This window comes from Mercurialis annua, linkage group LG1-X (assembly GCF_937616625.2).
Source record: "Mercurialis annua linkage group LG1-X, ddMerAnnu1.2, whole genome shotgun sequence".
NCBI classification, from domain to species: Eukaryota; Viridiplantae; Streptophyta; class Magnoliopsida; order Malpighiales; family Euphorbiaceae; genus Mercurialis; species Mercurialis annua.
In genome coordinates this window covers 65,344,619-65,370,306 of record NC_065570.1, presented here as the reverse complement: position 1 = coordinate 65,370,306, position 25,688 = coordinate 65,344,619, and the positions used below count along the sequence as shown (strand labels likewise).

General features: G+C 32.3%; 3 protein-coding genes across 3 annotated transcripts; all 3 read right to left on the bottom strand.

Moving 5' to 3' along the window:
* Positions 1-275: 275 nt before the first annotated feature.
* Positions 276-3,034, bottom strand: LOC126664929 (F-box/kelch-repeat protein At1g55270-like). Its single transcript, XM_050357562.2, has 2 exons — positions 2,249-3,034; positions 276-1,896 (listed from the first exon to the last, which is right to left on the bottom strand). Exons 1-2 carry the CDS (start codon positions 2,273-2,275, stop codon positions 637-639), a joined length of 1,287 nt encoding a protein of 428 aa, XP_050213519.1. The 5' UTR covers positions 2,276-3,034; the 3' UTR covers positions 276-636.
* A 6,524-nt stretch (positions 3,035-9,558) lies between these two features.
* On the bottom strand, positions 9,559-13,995 carry LOC126665247 (uncharacterized). The gene is made up of 4 exons (XM_050357981.2): positions 13,010-13,995; positions 10,324-10,488; positions 10,183-10,234; positions 9,559-10,097 (listed from the first exon to the last, which is right to left on the bottom strand). The coding sequence occupies exons 1-4, from the start codon at positions 13,261-13,263 to the stop codon at positions 10,008-10,010; spliced, it is 561 nt and encodes a 186-aa protein (XP_050213938.1). The 5' UTR covers positions 13,264-13,995; the 3' UTR covers positions 9,559-10,007.
* A 1,681-nt stretch (positions 13,996-15,676) lies between these two features.
* LOC126665001 (mediator of RNA polymerase II transcription subunit 17) lies at positions 15,677-20,712 on the bottom strand. Its single transcript, XM_050357650.2, has 8 exons — positions 20,573-20,712; positions 20,088-20,316; positions 19,419-19,532; positions 19,105-19,190; positions 18,545-18,932; positions 17,989-18,447; positions 17,562-17,882; positions 15,677-16,212 (listed from the first exon to the last, which is right to left on the bottom strand). Exons 1-8 carry the CDS (start codon positions 20,677-20,679, stop codon positions 15,886-15,888), a joined length of 2,031 nt encoding a protein of 676 aa, XP_050213607.1. The 5' UTR covers positions 20,680-20,712; the 3' UTR covers positions 15,677-15,885.
* Between the last annotated feature and the right edge of the window lie 4,976 nt (positions 20,713-25,688).

The window sequence follows — 25,688 nt, the reverse complement described above, 5'->3', positions numbered from 1 at the left end:
TTTTTACTAATTTGTTTTGATTTTAAAGAGTCCTTTATTGTCACTTTTTGCATGAGGCATCGTTATTTTGATTTGTTCGACAGAGCAACATCTTATGTAATTCTGTCAAAAAGAAAAACCACATCTTTAAAATCAAAAAAATTGGCAAGGATCAATTAATATAAAAGCTAATAGTACCAGGACTTTTTGGATGGATTTAGCCTAATTTAAAGTACAAACGAACCCTGGAACAGGCTAAAATTTATCACGCTCATTAAAAAATTGGCTATATACTATTTGTTGGGCATATAGTAGCGCTTCAATATTTCAAAATCATAATAACACAAAGCTGGATGTATGGTGAAAGATCAATAACCAACTGACCTGCTACATGCTGAGTTTGATTCAGACCAGTTACAGCCATGTCGTCACCAGCAGAAGACCAAGTCAGTTGGGTAATTTGTTCTTCAATTTTAAATGTAACTATTCTGTATATTACATAATATTTTACTAGATTCTACCAAAACAGACATCCTCATCCGTCCTCGTACGAGGATCCTTCAAAAAACTGACTAGAGTATTCAAGAGTGCCTCTTCCGTCATGTTTCTTTGTCGTCATTCAATGAATATCAGAGTCCGATAAATGATGTATGCTCCTTATGCTTGAAGAACCTGGCAGTGAACAATATGACTTTTCAGTCGGTTCCTGCCTGCTAGGCTCAACAAGAGGTTGCTCACCAAAGTCTTAAACTGCCCTTTACCCGATATGGTTGCCCATAAATGTTCAGCAGTAGCTCCCCTCAAATCATCCGATTTTGACACATCAACCAAAGAAATGCTCATATTATTCCTGATGATGCACAGTTTTCCATTTAGCGGAACGAGTGCAGCTGCCTCCAATGCCTGAGAATTCCCCAAATGAATCTTACTATCAATATGCTTGCTCCAAGAATCAGACACATCATCATAAATCCTAAGTTTGCACCCATCTTTACAGTCCAAAGCATAGAGGTGTCCGTTCAGGGAAGCACTCGGGTTCCTCCAGCCGGAAACCATGCCATCATAAACCGGGTCCCAACTATTAGTTTCCGGTTGATAAACTTCGCTTAGTACCTGCCGGTGAGCTCCAAGTCCCTTAAGGAACCATTTGCCCTCATACACAACCCCAATGAAGGGCACCATTGCTGTGCTCATATCCGAAATAAAGGACCATCTATTCTTGTTAGGATCGTAAACTTCAGCTGATCTCAGCGAACGATGCCCTCCTTCATTTTCTCCACCTGCTACATATAAACAGTTGTTCATAACACATGAGCCAAAAAAATGTCGTCGGCGAAGCATATCTGGAGCACGATGCCACTTATTTGTCCTAGCACTATAAAATATCACTCTTCTCATTGATCCTTTTATCGGGTCTTTACCACCAAACACGTAGAGGTGACAGCCACTAAGGACAGCACACCCGAAACCAAGGGCTTCAGAGTAGTCCTTCGGGACAGGGGGAAGGGGCTGCCAAAGTTGGTATACCGGATCAAATGCATGCCAAGATATTTTCCCATCTCGATCTCTCTTGATGACATATATCCATTCCTCTGCAATTCCGAGGCTTTTCCGTAGCGAGTAAAAGAAATTGCCAGCCAAAAGACGATACCACCTTTTGCACACTAGCCGTAACTTACGGTGCTCTACCCTTGGAACTCTGATCAGACAAGCAATAGCTAGATCATCAGGAAGGCCTGGAAGCAGAGGAGACTGATTCCTACTCCTATCACCGCGTGATGGCTTGCTCCTAGTGGGATGAATTGATGGTTTAATATCGGGTTGAAGACATAGTTTAGATCCTGGAACATATTTTTTTGCATTGGCAACAGTTTTGAGACCGGCATCAACTCTACATAAACAAGCTGTTGTATCCACCTACAAAGACATGAGAATAACTAAATTATATTCTCTCAATCTACCATTTTTCTCGCATCATCAAATTCAAGCTGAAATCAGAAACATATAAAACCAATTTAAAGGGCAGCAATATTTCATTTTGGAGTTTTCAATAATACATAAGCAACAATTGCTACTAGTATAAACTTAGAAAGAAGATTAACATTCTTCAAGAAAGGTAATTATACCATTTCTTTCACAATTAGAATTAAACAACATAGTAGAATTCGTTTACAGTTGACAATTTTCATAAAATTACCCAACTCAACATTTCAATTACAAGACATGCATATATAAAACAGTGAAGCAGACAAGCTGTGCAAGAATTTACCAGAGGAGGTTGAATCCCTCTTTCCATAGCTTCCACTTCAAGAATTGAACAAACACCTGAATTATCAGAATCCCACCTCCAAAAATCAAAGCACCAATCTCTTAATCATTTGACACTATAAATAAACAAATACCAAATGCATACATCTGATCAACACCACCACCATTTTCCACATCCAGAAACACCTTCAAATCCAACCCTTTTCAGAAATGTGTCTATGCAATTGAATTCCAACACAAATAATATCTCAACCATCCAATTCCAGCTCCAAGCTAGTTAACTCAAAAACCCAGGTCAAAAATCACAAACACTACAGATAATAACTTTACAAAATAATCTTCAAAACCCAGGTCAAAAATCAAAAACCCAGATGGAAAAGACTCAAGATTTCACCTATAAATGAGAAATAAAACACTATCTTCTGATTTGAAGAAAAGAAAGAACCCTCAAAGCCAAAAAAAAAAGGATCAAAAATGCGAGACAGCGTGAAAATGAGGGCAGTGGAAGACATTAAATGATGTTGAAGTGGAGTTTAGGGCCCATTTTTATGACCTCAACGGCACAACCTACCAAGCAGAACACAAGATTGTATGGTTTGTTGCTCACCAACAAAGAAATTTCAAACAAAAAAAGAAGCAAACCTAAAGCATTACTGGAGAAAGAGAGTATAACAACTTGAATGATGACACTTTAGGTAAGTTGTTGTCTCTTATTACAGAAAAGAAAAAGATGAACTAAACTACAAATTCTGTTTTTCAAATATACTTTACTTTCTTGGAGACTTTGCCAATTTGAATAAATGAGAGAAACAAATGAAAGAGTCGAGGAGACTATTAGCTATGATGGTTAAGGTTTTATGTGCGTGAGGTTGAGGGTTCGATCCTAACTCTTCACCCTCCGTTATTTGCCTGATTTAAATTTAAAAAATGAATTAAAAATTAATACTATTAAAAGAGACAATCTATTTACTTTTTTTTATACTCCCTCCGTTCCATTTAAGAAGGGAAATATCCCATTTTCATTTGTCCCATTTAAGAAGGCCATATCGTATTTTTTGTGCCAATTTATATGAATTTTCCCTTTTTACCCCCTTTTCTCTTTCTATAATTAATGACTATTAGCCTATACACAAAATACAACACTATCATAAATAGGGGTAAAATAAGAAAATATTATAGTAATTAATGCTTTCTTAATATATGTGAAAAAGTCATTTGTCCCTTCTTAAACGGGACGGAGGGAGTAATTTTTTGGTATCTCAAAATGAAAAATAGAGTGGAGAAAAATTCAAAAGAACAATAGAAAAAAACAAAACAAAACCAGGGACCCATGTTACAGTACTAGTCCAGCAAATGTTATTAATTAGTGGTGTAATCGGATCAATCTTGCTCGCGAACTATTCAAAATTTAATTTGATAAAATTGATTTAAATTCAAATTTTTAAAATTTACTTACTAAATGAATCAATCTCAATATTATTAATATTTCACTCAAAATCTTGCGAACAAGCTCATTTATGTATTTATATATTATTTTGATATATTATCAACTTAATTTTGATTTAAATTTAATAAATAAAAAAAATCTGAGTAAACTTATTAAATATACGAGCTTTTGATAAAAATTGAGAAATACTCAATATATAAATTTATAATTTAACTTGAAAATAAACGAGTCATTTTTTTTATATTCAATTTGACTCGACTAGTTTACACCTACTACTAACATTGGTTTTTATACTAGATTTTCTAGTCAGTGTTTATGGTGACCCACCATCATAACTCTTATACATTACCCTTACTAGTACTTGGTTGGGTTCCATTGTTTAAAAATTCAATTGGACCAACTGAATTAACCGATTTCATTAAAAATTTAAGACTATATTAATTCAATTTGTTTTAGAAAAATAGAAAATATGATTCAATTAATTAGTAAAATTTTATCTAGATATAAATTTTAATTATATAAATTTATACTAGTATATATATAATATTTTGTTAGTTGAACCACCGGTTAAATTATGAATTGATGGTCATATTCATTTTAATTATTGGTTCGATGTTTAGAACACTATCATATTCTACAACCCACAAAGGCATTTTAAAATCGAGGTCCTACCAAATTGTGTTGCTGATGATCTACATGGGACATGGGCTGTAGATTTCCAAGTCTAATTGTATGATGATTGTTTTACTTTTGCAAAAATTATCACGTTCTTAGAGTTGAAATGATAAATATTTTAAAAATACGTGATCATGAGAATATTAGGGACTATAATGATCTACTCCACGACAATGATAGGCATTTCTATGAATTTTTTGGACATTGTAAATTTGCAATTAACTCTTCTAAACAAGCAAGAATGCATTTAAGGAATAAAAACAACAGCATTGTCCATCACTCAAGCTATATCCAATAATATAAATTAAATAATTTAAAATTAAGTTATTCACTAAAGTCTAAAACTGATGTCTAATAAGTTCAAATATGTATCTTAAATTAGTTGTGATTTTATTAAATAATTTAAATTGCTGTTTTTATCAAAAAGACAGACGTGTAAAATACTTTAATTAAGTGGGTATTCTATCATGGGTCAAAGTTTGATCAAGTGTAGAGATCCGACTGAACGTGACTGAGATTATTTTTATACTATATTTTAAAGAAATATCATCCCTGGCCCTGCACTGCAGATTGAACCCAAATCCTTACAGAGGGTAGTCAAAAGTGAAAACACTATTTCCATTTTACTATCACGAACATAGCAACAAAACATAGTAATTTTAAGGTGGTCTACGTAGCTAATTTTCAATCTTTGTAGTTAAAACATATGATTATACCCGGGGGCGGAACCGGGAGGGCAAGGGGAGATCGGCCGCCCCCATCGGCTAGAAGAAATAAGTAATAGAGCCAAATAGTTATTGATCATATGTAAAAATTGCGGGATCAAAATTTCCGACAAGCGCCTAAAATCTCCTCCCCAAATTATAAAAAGTATGATAGAATTTACAAACTATGAATTTTAATTTTTTTAACTTTTGAGATTAATAAATAGTTTGATTTATTTATTGTTGATTTGTGAATTATTATTTTTTGGTTATTTGATAATTTAAATCTAGCATAATTAAATTTATTTGTTTAATTTTATATAAGTGAATTTATTAATGAATTCATACTTAATAATTTATTAATGGGTTAATACTTAATAATTAGTAATTTTATAAAAAAAACTTAATACAATTGATATTTATTTTTAAAATTTAAAATTTAAAAGGAACAACTATTTTTTTACAATTTTTTAGACTAAATAATATATGTCGTTTGGTCTAAATAACAATAAAAAATAGTCAAACAACACGTAGTTTAATTTTTAAAAATAAAGAACAAACACGCTGTTCGGCCAAAAAAAAAAAAAATTTACTCCCTGAATAAAAATTCCGGTTTCACCATAGGAAATACCTACCTCTATACAATTGAGAAAAAAAGAAGCTTCTTAAATTGTACTTTAGTTATGGCCTAATGTCTTAAAAACCCCCGACCTTTTAGCCCCTTTTCAATCATACCCTGACGTTGAAAATTTGTCAATTTTACCCTATTTTGCATTTTTGTGTTTCAATTGTACCCTGAAAAATTAAATTAACGTCTTTTGCTTTTGGAAATTTGTTTAAAACATTCTCCATGTCTCGCATATATTAATTGTATATTTTTAAAATTTATTTAAATTTAGTTAAATTAATTAAGAATTTAAATTAGTGTTAATTTGATTATGGTTTTTAGTTAGTTTTTAAAAATAAAGGATTTATTTGTACTTTTTTGAATAAAAAAGAATTTAATTTCATGTTTAGACTTAATTAATTGAATGATTTCATCATTTAAGTAAAAAAATTAACTAAAATTAAATTATTGGGGTACAATTGAAAACAGAAAATTCAAAAGTGGGTAAAATTGACAAATTTTCAACGTCGGGGTGGAATTGAAAAAAAGTTTAAAGGTGAGGGGTTTTTGAGTGATTAGGCCTTTAGTTATTTATACTCACCACATGTTTGTTGAAAGCAAAATGTTTAATAGCATGCATTCTTTGACATAAGAAGCTGCCTTATTTTTGTGGGTTCTTTCCTAACCATTTGACTACTCATACACTAACCTTATTTTTTTCTTTTTTCTTGTTCTCATTAAGATTTTTTTTTTCTTCAAAAGAAATTCCAAATCAGCTAAATCACATGGGAATATATAAATAAAATTTCAACTGTTCCTCACAAGCTACAATAGGTATAGACAAAGCATTTGGTAAACTATAAGAATTTGATTAAGAGTGATTTGTTAATCATATATATTAATGATCATAAACTTTGATTTTCTGCAACAATTTTTAGTTGATGTTTACCTGAAATTCTTGACCTTAACTCTCTTGTCATGTAATTATAATGTGAGAAAAAAGGAACAAAAAATATTCCCACCATGCAAAAGAAGATAAAGAAAATCATTAGTGATGGAAAATGTTAGCTCTTTGTCTCCTTTTATTTTGGGAAAAATAAGAATGGAATGAACAAAAATTAAAAAGACCCCATGAAAAGATGTAATTGAGTTGATTGATGTTTATCACGATACATCAAAATTGTATAGTATTTAATCAATTCATCGAAAAATTCGAGCTATTAGATGAGACTTCAAGTCTTCAACAATAGTATTATCTTTAACACATTCTCACAATAAAAGAAGTTGAAACGTGAACACGTTTATGCCCACTTTATCTAATACTTTTAATTAATCACATGAGGTTGTCAACAATCAAAGAAGCTTTGATACCATTTCAAATAATCAATTCATCCAAAAGTTTAAATTATTAGATGAGGATTTACAATAATATTATTTATGTGTAGCTTATGTACATAGATTATAAAGGAGGAGGATAATCAACTAACATAAATAAGTCCATTAGGCAATAGTCATGGATTCTTGAAGAAAGACTATGTCATTCTCTTGATCTTATCTTTGAAATAATTCAGTTTTTGCTTTCACTTCAACACAAATGATCAAGAAATGATAGAAAATTTCAAGATGTCATAATCACTTTTCCACTCCATTTTGTGTTGAAAAAGATGACACTTCTTTTCAAGGCACTTGCTAGGTCATCTTAAACAGTAGAACATTGCATCAAACTTTTTGTTGGTGTGATTTTTTTTTCTTCTTTTGATAAGAAGGTGAATTATGATATAAGAACAAGTGATGCAAATTCAAGAATAATTGAAGGAAGTGGTGCGGCTTGGGAGACAAGGCATGGTTGAGTTTTTTGTGGGGACTAACAGAAAGTTGTGGATGAATCCATGATTAACCGTTATGCTTCACTTATACAATTGGTGCCAAAAAATACCATAAGCGTAGTAGGAGCCGGTGTTTTAAAAACTGAACCGGACGCTCGGTCGGTCCGGCTCTATAGCAAACTGAAGCTCAAAACATAAACAAGAAACTACAAAAATTAGAAACCATTAAACTGATTAAACTATTGGATTGTTTATTTACCAGTTAGAATGTAATTCGTTTACTATATTTTTCAGTCTATTTGGTAGTTAGAAGTAGATGTATACGTTGATTTTTTTTAAATATATATAGAAATTTTATTTATTGATGGAACCGGTTAAACAGTAGCCAAATCGTTTAATAATTTTATTTTCTGATATAAAAATGTAGGTTTCATACCTTGTTATTTAGAAAAAATAGTGGCAGAGATAAAAAGAATGATGTGCTTGCACTATCTCTCTGCCCTAACTCACACGGATCACTATATTGTAGGGCTAGCAATTTCAGACACAGTCTATTTAGTATTTACACAATCCGGCATGAAATTAAGTGGGTTAAGGTTGAACTTATATAAATTCGGTTATTAACGTATCAACCCGTTTATAACACGGTTAAGAGCATGTTAAGTGCATACTAAACCCACCTAATTCATCTAAAACACGATTAAACTTGTTTATTAAGTATGTTAATTAAATAAATTACTATATGTTTTATAAATTGTGCTTTGTTGTGGAAAGTTTGATGGTTGTTTAGGAGGTTTATTGTTTGATTATACAATTAAAAAAATTGTTAAATAAGTTAAATTGTAATTAATAAACGTGTTAAACAATCTATTATGATTTTGTTCAAAAAACAGATTAGATAGTTTGACACATGTTAGCCTGTTAAATAAATATGTCATGTTGGAGAAACACAATTTTTTTTGGTACAGGATTCATGAGGTTTTCTAAACGGATCTCAACTATGAGACGACACCTTAAAGCCTTTCACATTCAGACTAATCCCTACTCGAGCCGTCTAAGTTCCTTGCGGGAGATAAACTCTGGCCCCAAATTTTAAACGGCTGCATACATTAGTACGGTTCGAACCCACAACCTCACTTAAACCAGAAAAATGCCTTAACAACTCTACGAGCCATGTGAATGAGTTTGAACACAATTAGTTAAACGAGTTGTGTCTGAGTTTGAGTTTAACACAATTAGTTAAATGAGTCGTGTTTGGATTGGAAAAATATATTTATTTTTAAATAGTTACACAACACGCTTATGACATGGTGACATAAATTGGCATCAATACTAAATTGTTTAGTTTTAACCATTTATCATCTCAGCCAACACCTCGACTTGATGCCATGGCACTGTATTTTATAGTGTATAAATATGGGGAAATGGTTTAGGTTTAAGGTGTCTTTATGTGCATGTTATTATCTATTTAATTGTCCCTTATATAAAAAGACAAGCTTAAACAAGACAATTCACCAAAAATGGAGTTGATAGAGTGCCTAATAATATGATTAATTTCCCCATATGCTCATCATCTCACCTACTAATTATCTTCCTTTATTGTTATGTTATGTGAGCAGCTGCGTTCGTTAAACTACAGCAAGAGGTGTACAAAACTAAATCAAACCCGATTCATCTAGTCAAACTAAACTGATAAATTCGATTAAGTTCGATTTTAGTGGTCAAAAAATTCAGTTCAATTTTGGTACAAACCGTACAAGAAAACCAACCAATTCCGTTGACCGGTTCGGTTCAATTTGATTGGAAACAAATATACACCCCTAACAACAGCTCATGAAATGGACAAAATCACATCTAATCGTGGATTTGGAATTATGTAAATGTGACTTAATAGGCCAAAACTGTAATTTGATCCAAGAAGAGAAAAAGGATATACAAATACATATTGCGAGTGATCCAAGATACGGATGTTAGGGTTGTGGAAATGGGTCCAAAAGGAGGACCAGAACACATTAGAAAGTGTATAAACTCAACTTCAAAATAAAAGAAGAATGAAACTGGAAGTGATTTCAATTATAATGCATGAACAATCAATTTTGCTACCATAATGAAACCACACCTTCACTAAACCAAAACCATGACCAAGGATGAACCTATTCCTAGACAAGGGATGAGATTGGTGGATAACAAATTTAGGCGCAATACGGGAGATTTTTCCTAAAAGCTTTGATTCGATGTCTTTGAGTGACCACCGATACCTCACCGACATTTCACGATGCAATTCTGTGGCTAATTCTCGATATAACATCGATACAAGTCGTAGAGAATAAAATCAAGGTGTATCAAGTAAAGCTGTTAGTGCCAGAAAGACCGGCAAACCTAGGGAGGAGATGTACTGCGTACTGCATGATAGAAACAGTGCTTCAATTCATAGCCAACGCCATCAGCATCATGTTCGAGTTAGAATGTCCTCATCTAATTGAGTGAGAAGCCCGTAACTCTCAATCTATTCGGAATGTATCATTTGGCTGCTTAAATGTCGCAATCATGATATGAGGAAAGATGACCATGCAAGCCATAAATAGGGTGAACTGCAGCAACAAAAGGACAAATCAGCCATGCACTGATACGCAAAACATTATACAGATAAGGGAAAGCAAAGCATCTAAGAAGTACCAGAAGAGGAATGGTCAAGAAACTCCAGATTGGCCATAAAGCAAATGAGAACCTGAGAACAGGTTCAGCTCCAGCATCAGTCATAAAATATAAGCAATAAAATAAGTATTCAATCCGAGATAACTTTAAAGAATGTCTTACAAGAAAAAAGAGACAATTCCCAAAAGGGTAACCAATGGCAAGGCTGCTATACTTGATAGCTCCCATTTTTCATCAAACCTCCTAACACTCCACGCAAACATACTTGTATACAAGAATATGACTAGATTCAAAAAAACACCAATCATCCCAATGTACAAGGGCAATCTGCATGTAAATTTTAGGAACATTAGAGAACAAACAAAGATAACAAACTAATCCAACAATTCACTTCATAGCAAACAATTAACCAACATCAACTTTTTATAACAATTACTTGTCATTTATAATATTAATCATCATATAGATCCACATATTATACTGCACTCCGGACATATTAGGTACAAATTTTTAGCTGTCACGTTTCATGAGCCACTCTAGACACTTGATTAAACAGAATATTTAAATTCTCCAACATCCACAAACAAAGACGAGAGTTATTCAGAATGACCGAAATATGAGCAAATTAAGTTTGATAATTAGATGACCAAGCAACTGTCCAATTGAATGCGAACACTTACTAAACTATGCTCTAAAGGATAGGCAGGCCTAAAGCTTGGAAGCAAATGCCACTCAATCAGTAAAAAGTTTAGCAAATTCAAGCAGAAGCGGGATGCCGCAATCAGTAAAAAGAGCCGGCACTTATGAATTTGTTCACAAACAATAGATAAACAAGTAAAGAGATAGCTTATTTAATGAAGATAATTACTACTCAAACAACCAAAAACTGCAAAATGATTTTTGTTGACAACCAAACAATGCACCATAATTTTTGTTGACAACATCAAATTATTTGGTGACTATTCACTATTCAGGGATTAAACCAAAATTTTCATGTCAAAATTTATTTTAGTTGGCAACACCATAAATTTACTTCATCATTCCATGATGCCTATGCAAAGTTTCCAAGTGAAAAATTTCTATAACGTTCCCACATCCCAATAACTGGGAAGTATGCATCAGATTCTAAAGAGAAATTCATCTCCAAACAACCTTAATACATCAATAACATGCATATGCCCATGCAAAGTTTCCATTCCGTGCATTCACACTATCTTGCATTGCATTTGTAATGTGCTTTTCTCGACATCATGTAATCTCACTAACAGTATCTACAGTCCATGTTAGGTAATATATACATCAACAATATTTTGATATATAAAACTGGTAAATTCCCTTCCACTTAAGGCTTCATTCTCTTGCTGATAGGTGAAACTAAAAACCAAGTTCAAATCCCAAAAGTAGCCTTACTTTGAGTAACGAATCCTACTCGATGAAAAACTTACTGCTATCTAAAATTATCCTGTTACAAGTCCTTAAAATGCTGATAATGTCTTTTGCATCAGTGTGTTAGACAAGGCCTGTATACTATAAAATGTGCTTTAAAGCAATGCATAACTTATGCAAGCATGAAGAGTATTTACCCTTCCCCTGAATCTACTTCACTCTTAGAGTATTATCCTTAAAAATGGTTCCAACAAATATATCTCATAAATAATCCAGTATTTTGTAGATAGATAAATATTTTCAATTGTATATATAGCAAATACAAATACAAATACAAAAAGGTCAAAATGATGGTTAAAAGTGTTAAAAGAAATATAACATCAAGAAAATTTTATTGTTGACTTGTATCATCGTTGACAAAGTAGCAATTTCATTAGAAAAAACAGGTGCACTAGATGAAGACGAGTGTCATGGAAAAAAGATGAAAAAGAACAGAAGGCGGCGAAAAAAGAAACGTGTCCACTATGTCAGTAACAGCCACAACCAACGGCATGTCAGATTGTACCAAGTTGTTTCCATAGAACCTGACTACTGATGCGATCTAAAACTATGTTTCTCATTGCATTCATAGTTGTTTTAATTTTACCTGTTTATCACTTTCCTTTTTTTCTTTCACCAACATCAATGTCAATAAGCTGCTACTCTACATGGGCAACCTCAGGATCTTAGTTGTCTACAGCTTATCAAATGTCAAACAGTCTTAACTGAGCTCATCGTTTCACTGGTAGCATCCCAGGGTGGTTTAAGCTCACCTTCTATATGGTAAAAAAGTAACTTTCTATGAGGCACAACTAAATTGTATTTGAGCTAATATTTTTTTGTATACTGTAGTTTATTTCTATAGGAGTCTTGAAATCATTTCCTACTTAATCTTTAGCATGAATAGAGCGGTAACCACCAAAGCACAGAATCCTAGCAACTTCACAGCATGTGTCGAACTGAATTGATCTAAAAATGAAAGAACTGACAAATATTACTCGTGTACAGACTAGTTTTCTAAGCTGTATGATGGATCCCATAGATACAAATGCATCTGAACCTACCATATATGCTATATGTTTCCAATTTGGTTGTTAAATGTACCTCAGAAAAGAATTTCAGCAATACTTTGACTGATTAGTTGTTACACAGAGAAAGATCTTTGGTCAAATTGAATTGTTTCGTGCCACTCTATATGTCATTCCTAACTGAATTTTCAATTTCCTCAACATAATTGTGCCTGCAACTTTACTGAGGCTAATGCTATACATCAAAAGAGAATATGAAAACATTTCAATGGCAACAGAGAAACCTCCGAGCTATTTGTATCCAGTAAAAATGAAAAATCACCAAAACAAATCTCTTGAACAAAAAGTATCAGAATACACAAAAGAAATAGCAGAAATAAACCAAATTCTTTTACCTTCTTATTCGACCATCATGCCACAACAGGTAAACCATATTGGAGTGTCGATCACCAAAGTAAACAATGAAAATTGCAGAAGCAATCCAAAGAACATTCTCCATATTTTCGACCCAAGACCTCATTCGAGGGCTGGAGGGCGAAAAAGGCTGCTGTGGCCTGGAACAAGCATCATCCTCAAGATCATCGCTACCCGAGGCATAGCCTTGGCTATGTCTCTGTCTCATATATCCACCAGGTGAACCACCAGACATATTTCCAGAATCACTCTATGACTAACACAATAATAACAACTTCCAATTCCAGCACAACAACAACAACAAATATCAATAGAATCTCCAACAATCCGAAACCCAACCAATGCACTCAAAATTCAAACCCCACTAATGAAATTCAACTCTCTAAATATACAAAGAATTTCACCTCTTCAACTAGCAGTTTAACTAAATACACAAAATGTAACTAATTTTGTATTTCCATAACGGTAAAAATAAGAGAAAAAAATTGAATTAACTACATGAGTATTTTTATTTACCAAAACATATCAAAGAAAAATCTTTAAGAAAAAAAATGTGAACCCAGAAAGCAAACTGAATTCTACATAAAACCCAGCTCATAAAATGTTACTATCATTAAAAGAAAAGAATCAAAAGAAAGTGCCTTAAAAAGAAAAACTCAAGCCAAACCTAAAGCCACATGGTAATGTTGAACTCCAGATTCGAATTGCTTGTCAAAAACCCAAATGGGTTTCAGTTTCACTGAAGAAAAGAATTGTTGAAGGCAAAAGCTGCAATAAAAGGTAACGAAAAGGGGCAAATTGGTCTCTCTATGTTTTTAGCATATAGTAGCATATGAAAGCGAGGAAGGAGAGAAGTGTAGAAGAAGAAGAGTAATTTTAATTAAGGAAATTTCTTGTTATATCTTTTTGTGGGTTCATAAATGGGGTCTGTATTTGCTGATATTACACAGAATGTTTTTAAAGATTTGTTATTTTTCCTTACTTTTTAAGCGATTTTATGTTCCTTTTTCAAGAAATAGACACTTTGTTTTGGATTGTTTTTAAATTAATTTCTAAATATTTTTATATTTTCTTTGTTTTTTTAATTAAAATATAGATTTTATATTAGTTGGATGGGTAGTTAATCAAACTATGATGAATGATGCAAAATGGATGTATTGTGTATTGATCTCATTTGACGGCTTAAGTCATGAAAGATGAGACGTTTTGAAATCTTATTGGTCAATGTGATGAAAATTAAACAGTCCTTTTCTCATTTTAAAAATTATGAAGGTTTATATAAACTATTTTAAATAAAAGGCCAATCTGATCTTTAAACTTGTAATTTCGAATTAAAATAATTCATATTTGCACATTTTTTTAATAATTAGGGAGGAGAGAGCGCTTGTGTAAGAATTTGAACCAACGATCTATCAATTTGTTACCCGATGTTTGTACCATTTGAGTTACAGCTCATTGGTATATTTATGAGAAATTCTTAGGTAAATTCAGTCCACCACGTCATCTGCAGACTAAATATATTTAATTATTTAGAATTAGAGCAACTAGAATTTAAATTCTCTAAAATACATATGTTTTTGTGTATCACATGTGTGAGTGTTATAGAAAAAATAAGATTTGATATGATTTTATAGAGTTTATATCCGGTTGATTAAACTAGCTAAAAATAAATTGTATGATTTTGAATTATAAGTTTAGTGATCAGGTTGACCCTTTACTCATATTATTTTAATTGAAATATAGAGAAAGCAACGAATTGAGCTGGGATGGGTGAAAATTAAATTTGGTTAGTTTGCTGGGTGAGAACCACCATGGCCAGGTGAGGAAGATGAGTTGTTTTTCATATTGTTCAACTAGTCATTCCAGCTCAAGATTGCACATATGGGAAGTGGGTATGCAGCTTTTTTTTCCTTTTCGTGAGTTGGAATTTAGTTAGCAATTTAGGGTTTAGATAAGATCCCATGAAAATGCAAGAGTTATTGGAAAAATAACAGAAAATAATATTTTAATTCGATGAGTAATCATGAAGAAATGAAGAAATTTTGTTTAATCCACACTTTATCCTATCTTGATTTTAGAATATGCATATTCTTTTACTTCTATTTCATCTTTAGTTGAGGATGCCTAAATAAACAATTTGAAGGAATGTTCTGTTTTTTTTCTTCTTTAGACTAAGTTAATTAAGTTATTTCTGAGTTGCATGAGCAAATAAAACGGTACAAATAAAAGGGTCATTGCGGCCTTGAACTTATGCGTTAAGATCAATTAACTCTTATTAAGCTATATTAATCAATTAAGGACATTAATCTTAATTTTTATGTCAATTAGTGACAATACTCTCTATTTTAAAGTCAATTACTCTCAAATCGAGTCATCATGGTCTCTTATCTCGTTCGTTTTATACAATTTGAGAGTTAATTGACCTAAACATGTATTGTTCTTAATTGATTAAAACAATCAAGTATAAGTTAATTGATCTTGACACACGTATTCAGAGACAACATTTATCCTTTGATCAACATGTGATTATCACTTCATTAAAAGAAATACATAATCACCAAAGGGATAAACAAAAAAGAACAAAGAAGAAGAAGAATCATTTCTTGCCAACAAGATAACACTACAAAAAACTAATAACTTGTAAGCTGTAAACTTGAACTGTCCTACAAAATTTCTGGCTCATAAAAGAAATTAATGTACAAAATCAGCTGTGAAAATTTACACAAAAACTGTTTCAGATATTAACAGAAATATAATTCAAAGCATAGATGTAAAACAGAAGGTTATAATTTAGTTTGATACAGATTACAGTCTGACCTTCAAGTAAGAAGTGCACAAAGAAGATGGTATTTTTTTGTCAATGGCTCGCACCTCCGCTGCACAAACTAACTAGATCCATCAGCGTCGAGTATAATACATCGAGAGGTAGGTACCCCAAGAACTTCCGGTATTCGGATGCTTCGTCTGCAATGTCCATACGAACTTTCCTCTCTTCTGCAAAACTGTCTTCCATAGACATCCACCACGATATGCATCCTTCACTATCTTCGGGGTCCACATGTGCCACAAGGCTCAGTACTTCACCCTGCTCCAACTCAAACGACAAGCATAGAAAACCACGTTTTGCTTTCATTCCCACTGAAAGAGCTTCCTCGTGAAGCCAGCGGATAACCTGGCTAGCAACCTATCACCAAGGTCGAGGACAAGATATTACGACATAAGAAATATGCTTAAAATTGATGCTAATGCACAATTATACCTCATAGAAGAATGAGCAACATATTGACAATACCAAATATGAGACCCAAAAACATTAATGATACCAAATGTTAGATGAATTCCCGAATATCAAATGAAAACACATTTACTAGATGCTTTACTTTCTCGATCTGAAGAGGTTGACATTTGTCCAATAACCAATTCACCCAAAAGCTCAAGTTGTTGGATGACGCTTCAACAATAGTTTTATTATCTTAACACCCCCACACACCTCATGCTCTCACTGGGTTTGAAGCGTGATTAAACAAGCACACAGGCCCACCTCACCTTGTGCTCAAATATTTTAATTAATCAAATGGGGTTACCAAGGATCAAACTCTAGACCTTTCGATTATAAAAACTCTAATACCATGTCAAACAACCAATTCACTCAAAAGCTCAAGTTGTTGGGTGAGGCTTCAACCGTAGTTTTATTATCTTAACAACATTAAAACTGCATTCATATGTTTTTTTTTTTTCACTTTACTATGGATACAGTACAGGTATGTATATGTTAAATACAAGGGTAAAAATATAAAGAACTTGACTAGGCCTCGATCTTACTGATGATGAGAGTTTATAATAAATGTGTTTCTCTCTACTTTACTCATTTTAGAGCTAAACTCACGTAAAGGGCTGCCTATACAATTCAACTCACGAAAAACTCGCATAACAGCATTCATCATCATTATGTCTTATTGTTGCTTTCACAAAAATGATTTAATAAATCTTTTAAAATGATGTTTTCCTTAAAACAAATAACTGCTCTCTAATCCAGAATCTGATATGCTTTTTCTTTAGCATGTTGAAACCAGCAAATCAAACAAACAGGATGACCTTTTACAAACTGGTTTGGTTTACTTAAATTCTTATTTTGCCTCAATTTATACCAATCAAAATCATGCATATACTAGTATTACTCCTGTACAAGGCCTAAATACTATTTCCAAAAGAATTCTCCTAAAGGTGAAACAAGATGGCCCTTAATTCTTAAACTATCAATTCACTTGTGTGGAAAATCCATTAATTCTCCTTGCCTCCATATTCAGATGCTTCGTAAAAGAAGAAGCTGATTTATTCTTAGAAAATTTTAATTATCAAATAAACTATCTCTTTTACACTTCTTTTCCCCTCCAAATTATTCCAAAGATAAGTTATGTGAAAATTTTAAATATGACTTTTTGTGATTGATTACTTTAAGTGAATATCACCTATAAGTACACATAACCATCATAAACCATTACAGAACCATAAATGGTAAGAGAAGCAACCTACCTGCTGCAGAATTATTACAGGAAGATCAGCCAAGTCACAATCATACTTGTTCATAGAACATACGTCATCAGAACTGCCCTTGAATAGACCAACAACATTAGGAGCACCTTCTGCTTCTACAGAGATGCAATCGTCATTTACCACAATCTTAGATCGAAACTCCTTTTTGATATCATTCTTCACGCTTTTGGTATCAGATGTTCGGGGTTGAGAATTTGCATGGAGAGTGAACTGAGGAACCTTCATAAGTATCGTCCATGAAGATGTACGAGAATGCCAAGTGGGATGGCTTATTAAATGAACATATGGGACCTTACAAACCTATTAGATCAGGAAAAACACGGATCACTAAGGAAAAAGATTAACCACACAAAATGTGTGAAAATTGTCAGGATTTCTTGTCTAATTTGAAAACAGGATACAGTACCACATTTTCTAACTCCATAAGAACTTTGTTTGCAAAGATTCTGTGAGCCACAGACATGCAGAAATGACCAAGAACGCCAGGCCCATCTTTTGACGGTTGACCAGATACACGGGCGCCAATGGAAAGGAGCCTGTTTGCTCTTATAAACACATGCTCATGAAAAATCTGTTGAAGATATATTTCATAAGTGATCCAGTTAGGAAAGATCGATTTCTTCTTGAGAAAGTCATGAGTTTCTTCTGGTAAATTTACTCCATCTAATGAATCTAAAGGTAAACCAGATTCTGAGCTTTGGTGGCCTCCACTATCAGAGACTTGATCATCCCCATTAGATGGCACAAGTGATATACAAATAGAAGTTCCTGGATTTATGCTCAATTGTAGGTAATTTTCTTGAATTCCGGTCACATTGAGTCCTAATGGTTGGCTGAAGGCTTCGCGGTTCACCATGTCAAACACCTGGAACCACAACAATCTGAGAGATATAAATTTAAATAAAGAAGAAACATAAATAAACTCAGAGAGGAGGGGTGGTTGGAGAATAAGGGGAAACTACCTGCTCATCAAAGATTGCTTGATGAACTTCACGAAGGAGTGAATGTGTTGCTTTCACACATTCATTATCACTTAGAGACTCTATGTCACCTTCTTTTGATGAATGATCAGCTATACGTGAACTTTTACTTTTAATGGATTTCTTTACATTGTCATCGGATTCTGCACCAAGAAAACCAAAACGAAGAGACCGGCAGGAGTTCGGAGGTAAATTTATAGCAAGCATGCCAGCTGAGTCATGGTCAATGCGAATTGTAGATAGAGAAGAAGAGCGAAATAGAGATGCCGAATCATAAAACAAATTATCAAATAGATCAAAGGTGAAGCCTTCATTGCTGCGAGCAGATGCTGCCATGCGCTGCCGTTTAACTTTCCAGTTTTGCTGCAATCTATTAGCTTGTCAGTCAAAAACGATGAAGAGATAGTAGAAGATATAACTTAAATTCTTGAATGGTATTGCTTGAACAGGGATACAGACATGACTAACTATAAAGATAGTATACGCATTCTAAAATTATCTATTGAGTTTAACACTTAAGTAAAGCAGCAAGCTGGGCAGACCTGATCAGAGCGCCATAAAATCTTGCTTCCCTTGCAATCTGCTGTTCCAAAGCTTTTGCAGACTGCTTAAAATATTTACCAAGATGCTGCAGAAGAAACAAAAGAGCAATAAGAAACCAGTAAGATAAACATGGTAATAATATCCTGACATAAAAGCTTCCAGAAAAAATCCCTTTCAAGAACAAATCCCAGTTGTCTAAGATAGATAACAGTCTTCCGATATGCATAACTTGAATTATAATGCAGTGATTGCATGAGTTCCTGCAGATATCCTGCCCCACCCATAAGAGAAAAGCAGATAAGATAAAAATTACTCGGTAGCTTTGTAGCTTTGTTGCTGTAGACACGGCAAGGTCAGCCAGATGCTCATTGGGTAATAGCTTTGGCCTAGTCATACTAGCCACTGTTACAGCATCATTAGCTTCCACCTAACATAATACATCCAAAACTAATCAAATAAAGAAAAATTCACTCATCAAAACAGCATCATATATCAGCTCTTTTCATGGAAGTCATGAATAAAAAAACAAAACTAAAAATCTAGCCCTAGAGAAACTATGCCATGCGATGGAATCAACATAATTCTAATGAAGAATAAGATTTCTAAAACCCATTTGATTGCAAAAAGGAACAAATAGAATTTAATGTCCAACAGATATCTGCAAGCACACAAACTGTATATAGTCTATTAATAAGTCATAATATGATGTTTCTCATTTCTCAGGTAATAGGTTCCAAATTTTATCCAGTCCCCAGATTATCCCAACAATCCATAAACAGCCCAAGTTCTACTCTCACTTAATCCCGACCCAAAAACCTCTTATTTACTTTACAAAAAGAATCATCCAATAAAAGCTCCATCAAAACCATACACACGTTTATAATTTTCATGATCTTCGCTATACAAAAAATTTCGTCCAAATCAAGCTAATATAAAAAACAACAACGCAAGGAGTCAAAATGAAGACAGTAGAAAGCCTCACAGTATTGATAAGATCAATAATAACAGAAAGTTCCTGGTGAGCCAACTGCAAATTCTCCATCATACTTTGCCACGGCCACTGTGTGGCAGACGAGGTTTCTTTAGAGCTCGTCTTCTGCTTCTTCTTAATCTTATTCTTCTTCTTTTCGTCATCTTCTTCTTTCTCTACCGCCCAAGCAAAATCTATTCGCCGAATCAATGAAACTCTCTTCTCGTCATATCCAATATCACTGTTTCCCCAAAACAACAAAATCACCACGTTCTCAATCTTAACTTCAAATTAACCAATGAAATAACTCCATAATTTAATAAAACCATAATTCACAATGTATATCACAACAATTTATAATTATCTTAAGTTAGGGTTTATGCCTAGACCTAAAGTTGTTTTTGATTTTAAAACCTGCTCAATAATTTCATTTAAGCTTCTCAAAAAAGAGTTCATATAAGTAAATGATATAAAAGTAAAGGATAAGAAAGCTTTACGTAGGGAAGCGTTCGACGCCGTTCTCTTCGATTGAGTCTAGACGTTTGACAGGAAGCTTGTCCAGTGAGATTTCTACTCCTTTCCCTTCCATTTCCCGTTCACTCATTTTCCCGGAAAATATTTTGACGGTAAGTTTTAGGATTTGAATAACAGGACGTGTACCTTGTTGCTTGGGCTTTTCTGATCTTCTTTGGGCTTTTATGAAATATAGCCCCACAGCAATTTCCTAGATCCAACCGAAAGGTTATTTTTTTATGATTTTTTGTTATTAACTTTTATATCGAGTTAGGTGCAGTGGTGTAATTGAGTCAATCTTAGTCGTGAATTACTTGAAATTCAGTTCTATAAAATTATCTCAAGTTTGATTTTCTAAAACTCGTTTAATAAACGAGTCAATCTCAATCATAGTGACACTCGACTCGAGAACTCGCGAGTAAACTATAATATAATTCTGTTAAAATACTAATAGTCACCTTGTCAAATAATCACCTTGGTAAAGCTCCTAAGACATCTTTCTGAAATCCTGGGTTCGACACAGGCCTTGACAGTCAGTGGGCTGATTTAAAAAGGAATGTATATAATCACAATTAACTCCCGCTAACTCCCGCTAACAAGTAAAGTAGGTATATTTTCGGCAAAAAAAGAATAGTCACCTTGTCAAATAATCGAATAATATTAAAATAGTAGTAGTAACCTTATCAATTAATATAATTATTTTAAAATAATATAGTTTACTTTATCAACTAAAATATTAATTCATTTAAAATAAATGAACAATATAGCTTTTCAATTATTATTAATAATTATATAAATTTAAAATAAATACATTTTATGATAAAGTATAAATATATAGTACTTATTAACTATGAGAGTAATTTACATTAGCAATAGCTTATTAATTTATATTTTATAATAAAATTACAATAAAATATTAGTATGATATAGACAATAATTAATTAGTAAATAGATATAAAATATTAAATCAAATGATCAACTAGTAATTAATTATAAATGAGCATTGAGTAAATTTATATGTTTCTCTTATGTTCAGACTTCTTTTATATGTAAATAATAATCAAATAAACACAAAATTGTAAATAAAATTATCACTTAATAGTAAATTAGAAAGTGCAAATATATTAAAGGGTGATAGAATCAAAATCATACATGTGAGTATTTCGTAATTTTATATAATAAAAGATTGTTTTTAGTTGATTAATAAATTGACTTTCAATTTCTGTATCAAAAAGCCGGCTCACTGGAGAAGAAGGGGCCTAAACACGATTTATATTGCAGGTTTCGATCTAGAGTAAAATTTCTGATTCCGCCATGCATAAATAATGATATCTATGATTTACCAAACTTTCTTTCTACATAGGCTTAATGTCTTAAAAAACCCTGACCTTTCATTTCCTTTTCAATCCTACCCTGACGTTGCAAATCTGTCAATTTTACCCTATTTTACATTTTTTCATTTCAATTGTACCCTAAAGCATAAAATTGACCTTTTTTATATGGCAAAAATTCTCTAAATTGATTCTTTTGCATTAAATTAACTTTTTATATTAAATTGACCATTTTTAAAAAAATTGTTGAACTTTTTGTCAAATAAATAAAGGTCAATTTTATGCTTCAGGGTACAATTGAAATGAAAAAAATGCAAATTGGGGTAAAATTGACAATTTTTCAACGTCAGGGTAGGATTGAAAAGGGGATAAAAGGTCAGGGTTTTTTAAGGTATTAAGCCTTCTACAAATGATAACGAGGGAATCAAAAAGGGGTTGTCTAAGGTCCATGGACCGGTCCAGAGCTAGATGACAAACCCAATAAAACAAAAATATGACCTCTTGTTAATTGTGTTTTCAGGTTGTAAAATATTAATTACCGGACCCATATAAAAGATACTCCATAAAAGTTCTAGACCTTCACTTGCTTTTCTTTTTATTTGTATGGCACATATATGTTTTTTTTTCCTTTCCTCATTAACAAATAATTAATTAAAATTATTTTTAATACCAAATTGTTAAATATGAAATAATTAAATATATATAAATTTAATAAGATAAAATAATACATAATGTGGATCAAACAAATTATAAATTAATAAATAATTTTTATTTAATTAAAAATTAAAAATATAATATTATTAATTGTATGATTAAATTATTTTATTAAAATTTAATATAAATAAATCTAAAAATTTCGTCCCATTTCCAGGTTAAATTAGGATCGAACGTCTTCATGAAAGTTGTAAGTATTCGAATAACCTTTCCAGGGTCGTTTGAATCGATGAAATCCGACGTCGGGGGAAGGAGTAATGACATAAATACACAATCTGAATATATATAAATTTCACACTAAAATACGCATGCAGCAGGTTTAAGGCACCTTTCGTCCATGTTCCAGGTCGAATCCGGATTGGATGTCTTCATCAAAGTCGCAGGTATTCGAGTTACCTTTCCAGGGACATTTGAATCGATTAAATCCAACGTCGGAAAAATGATTTACGAATTAAATGCTAGGACTGGGTACATGCATGATTTCATAAAACTACACACATGCAGCAGCTTCAAGGGCTCTTTCGTCCATTTTTCAGGTTGAATCCGGACCGGACGTCTTCATGAAAGTTGTAGGTATTCGAGTTACCTTTCCATGGACGTCTTAATCAGTTAACTCCAACGTCGGAAAAGCGAGTTATGATAAAAAATACTCGGGCTGATTTTTGAAAATATTCTTCTATCCCCTTTCTATCGCTTGAATAGCTACCGATTACTAAAAAGTGAACTTCAAAATAATAAATTTCAGTTAAATAAAATAACATGGAAAAATCGGATGCGTGTTGAATTATTAGGATAAAATAGATTATTATAAATTAATAAAAAGGATGTATATTTAAATTTAAATTTAAAATAATTGAACATATATATTTTACTTAAATAAATTATATATAATAATAGTAAACCATGTCCATAATGTACTTTAGTCAATGGGGATAAGAAGAGAAAGTAACATATAAATCCCCCTCCCTATGGAGTTCTTAATGCAATTGGTGAGGAGTTATAAATATTTTTATCACAAAAATATGTTATTTGGTGAGGAGTCAACATGCGTTTACACATGCAGCAGCTACAAGGGCGATTTCGTCCTTATTTGAGGATGAATCCGAAATTGACGTCTTCAAGAAAAATGTAGGTATTCGAGTTAGCTTTATAGGGCCGTTCGAATCAGTTAAATCGGAGGTCGGGAAAAAGAGTTATGGTATAAATAATCGGGACAGTTTTGGAAGATGCTTCTACATTTTTTAAAAAATTGGATATATACAGCTATAGGCATATGTAAAATTTCTATATACATGATAGTTCTATAGATAGTGCATAAATATGACCATGTCTAACTTTTATATCACTTGAATACCTAACAATTGTACCTATATCTATATATAGCTATATATTTATAGGGATTTGTTGAAAATCATAATGTTTCTATGCATACAAAGTTTAAAAAACGATTTTGTTCTTTTTAAAAGATGTATCTGAATACGTTTTTTTTTATGAAAGTTTTAGATATTCGAGTTACCTTTTCAGGAACGTTTGAATCGATGAAATCCGACGCCGGGGGAAGGAGTAATGACATAAATACACAATCTGAATATATATAAATTTCACACTAAAATACGCATGCAGTAGCTTCATGGCACCTTTTGTCCATGTTCCAGGTCGAGTCTGAATTGGAAGTCTTCATGAAAGTCGTATGTATTTGAGTTACCTTTCCAGATACATTTGAATCGATGAAATCCCACGTCGGAAAAATGATTTACGAATTAAATACTCGGACTGGGTACATGCAGATTTCATAAAGCTGCACACATGCAGCAGCTTCAAGGGCACGTTTGTCCCTTTTTCAGGTTGAATCCGGACCGAACGTCTTCATGAAAGTTGTAGGTATTCGAATTAGCTTTCTAAGGACGTCTGAATCAGTTAAATCCGACGTCGGAAAAGCGAGTTATGATAATAATATCCTGGCTGGTTTTCAAAAACATACTTCTATCCCCTTTGTATCGCTAGAATAGCTACCCATTACTAAAAAATGAACTTGAAAATAATAAATTTCAGTTAAATAAAATAACGTGGAGAAATGGGACGCGTGTTGAATTATTCGAGTTAGTTTTTTAGGGCCGTTTGAATCAGCTAAATCAGATGTCGGAATTATGCCATAAATATTCAGATTCATATAAATAGATAACATATGGATAGACTTATTTGGTGAAAATTCAGCAAACCTCTACATAGACAACATCTTTAAGGGTAATTTTTTTAAATGGATGAATCTCAATTTGCTTTCTTCATAAAAAATACATATATTTGAGTTAATTTGTTAAGGCCGTTTTAATAAATTAAATCGATTATATATATATATATATGAAAATTTTAGTAATTAAATTAAAAGAAATGAGTTTTAATTAAATTAACAAAATAACAGATCAATTGAATATTTATATATTTAAATTGTTAAGATATTTAATAGTTGAATTACTTTAATTGTAAATTAAAAGGATAATATATATTTTAATTTTAAAAAATATAATTTATAATTATAATATTGTTAAATTTCAATAATAATAATAAATTTAGAATATTTTAATGTTTATCTATTTTTATGCAATAGTTTTAGTATATAAATTTTAATAAATAAATATATATATTAAATAATATTTACATTTAGATAATTAAATCTATTTATATTAACTAATTATATATAGGAGAATGTAATTTACTTGTTGATTTATGAGAGTGGTTTGAAATGTGTAGTGTATTTTTACTTTAATCAATTCATCAACTAGCAAGTCATATTTGTTCTATTAGACAATTAAAATGTGTGGCTCTCCTTGCGCTGGACCGGACTTAAGTGTGACCTAATCAAAAATTATGTTTGTTTCTGTAGTACCTGCATACTACAGCAAGGGCTGTTTGTTCGAAGTTGCACTAATCGAACGCACCACCTCACCAGGTAGCTTGCTAGGTAGGTATTCCCTGCACCAGCATATACCACTACTGGGATATATTCGAAGAAACTGACCAAATTAAATTATAATTATAATTTAATCTAATTTCAATT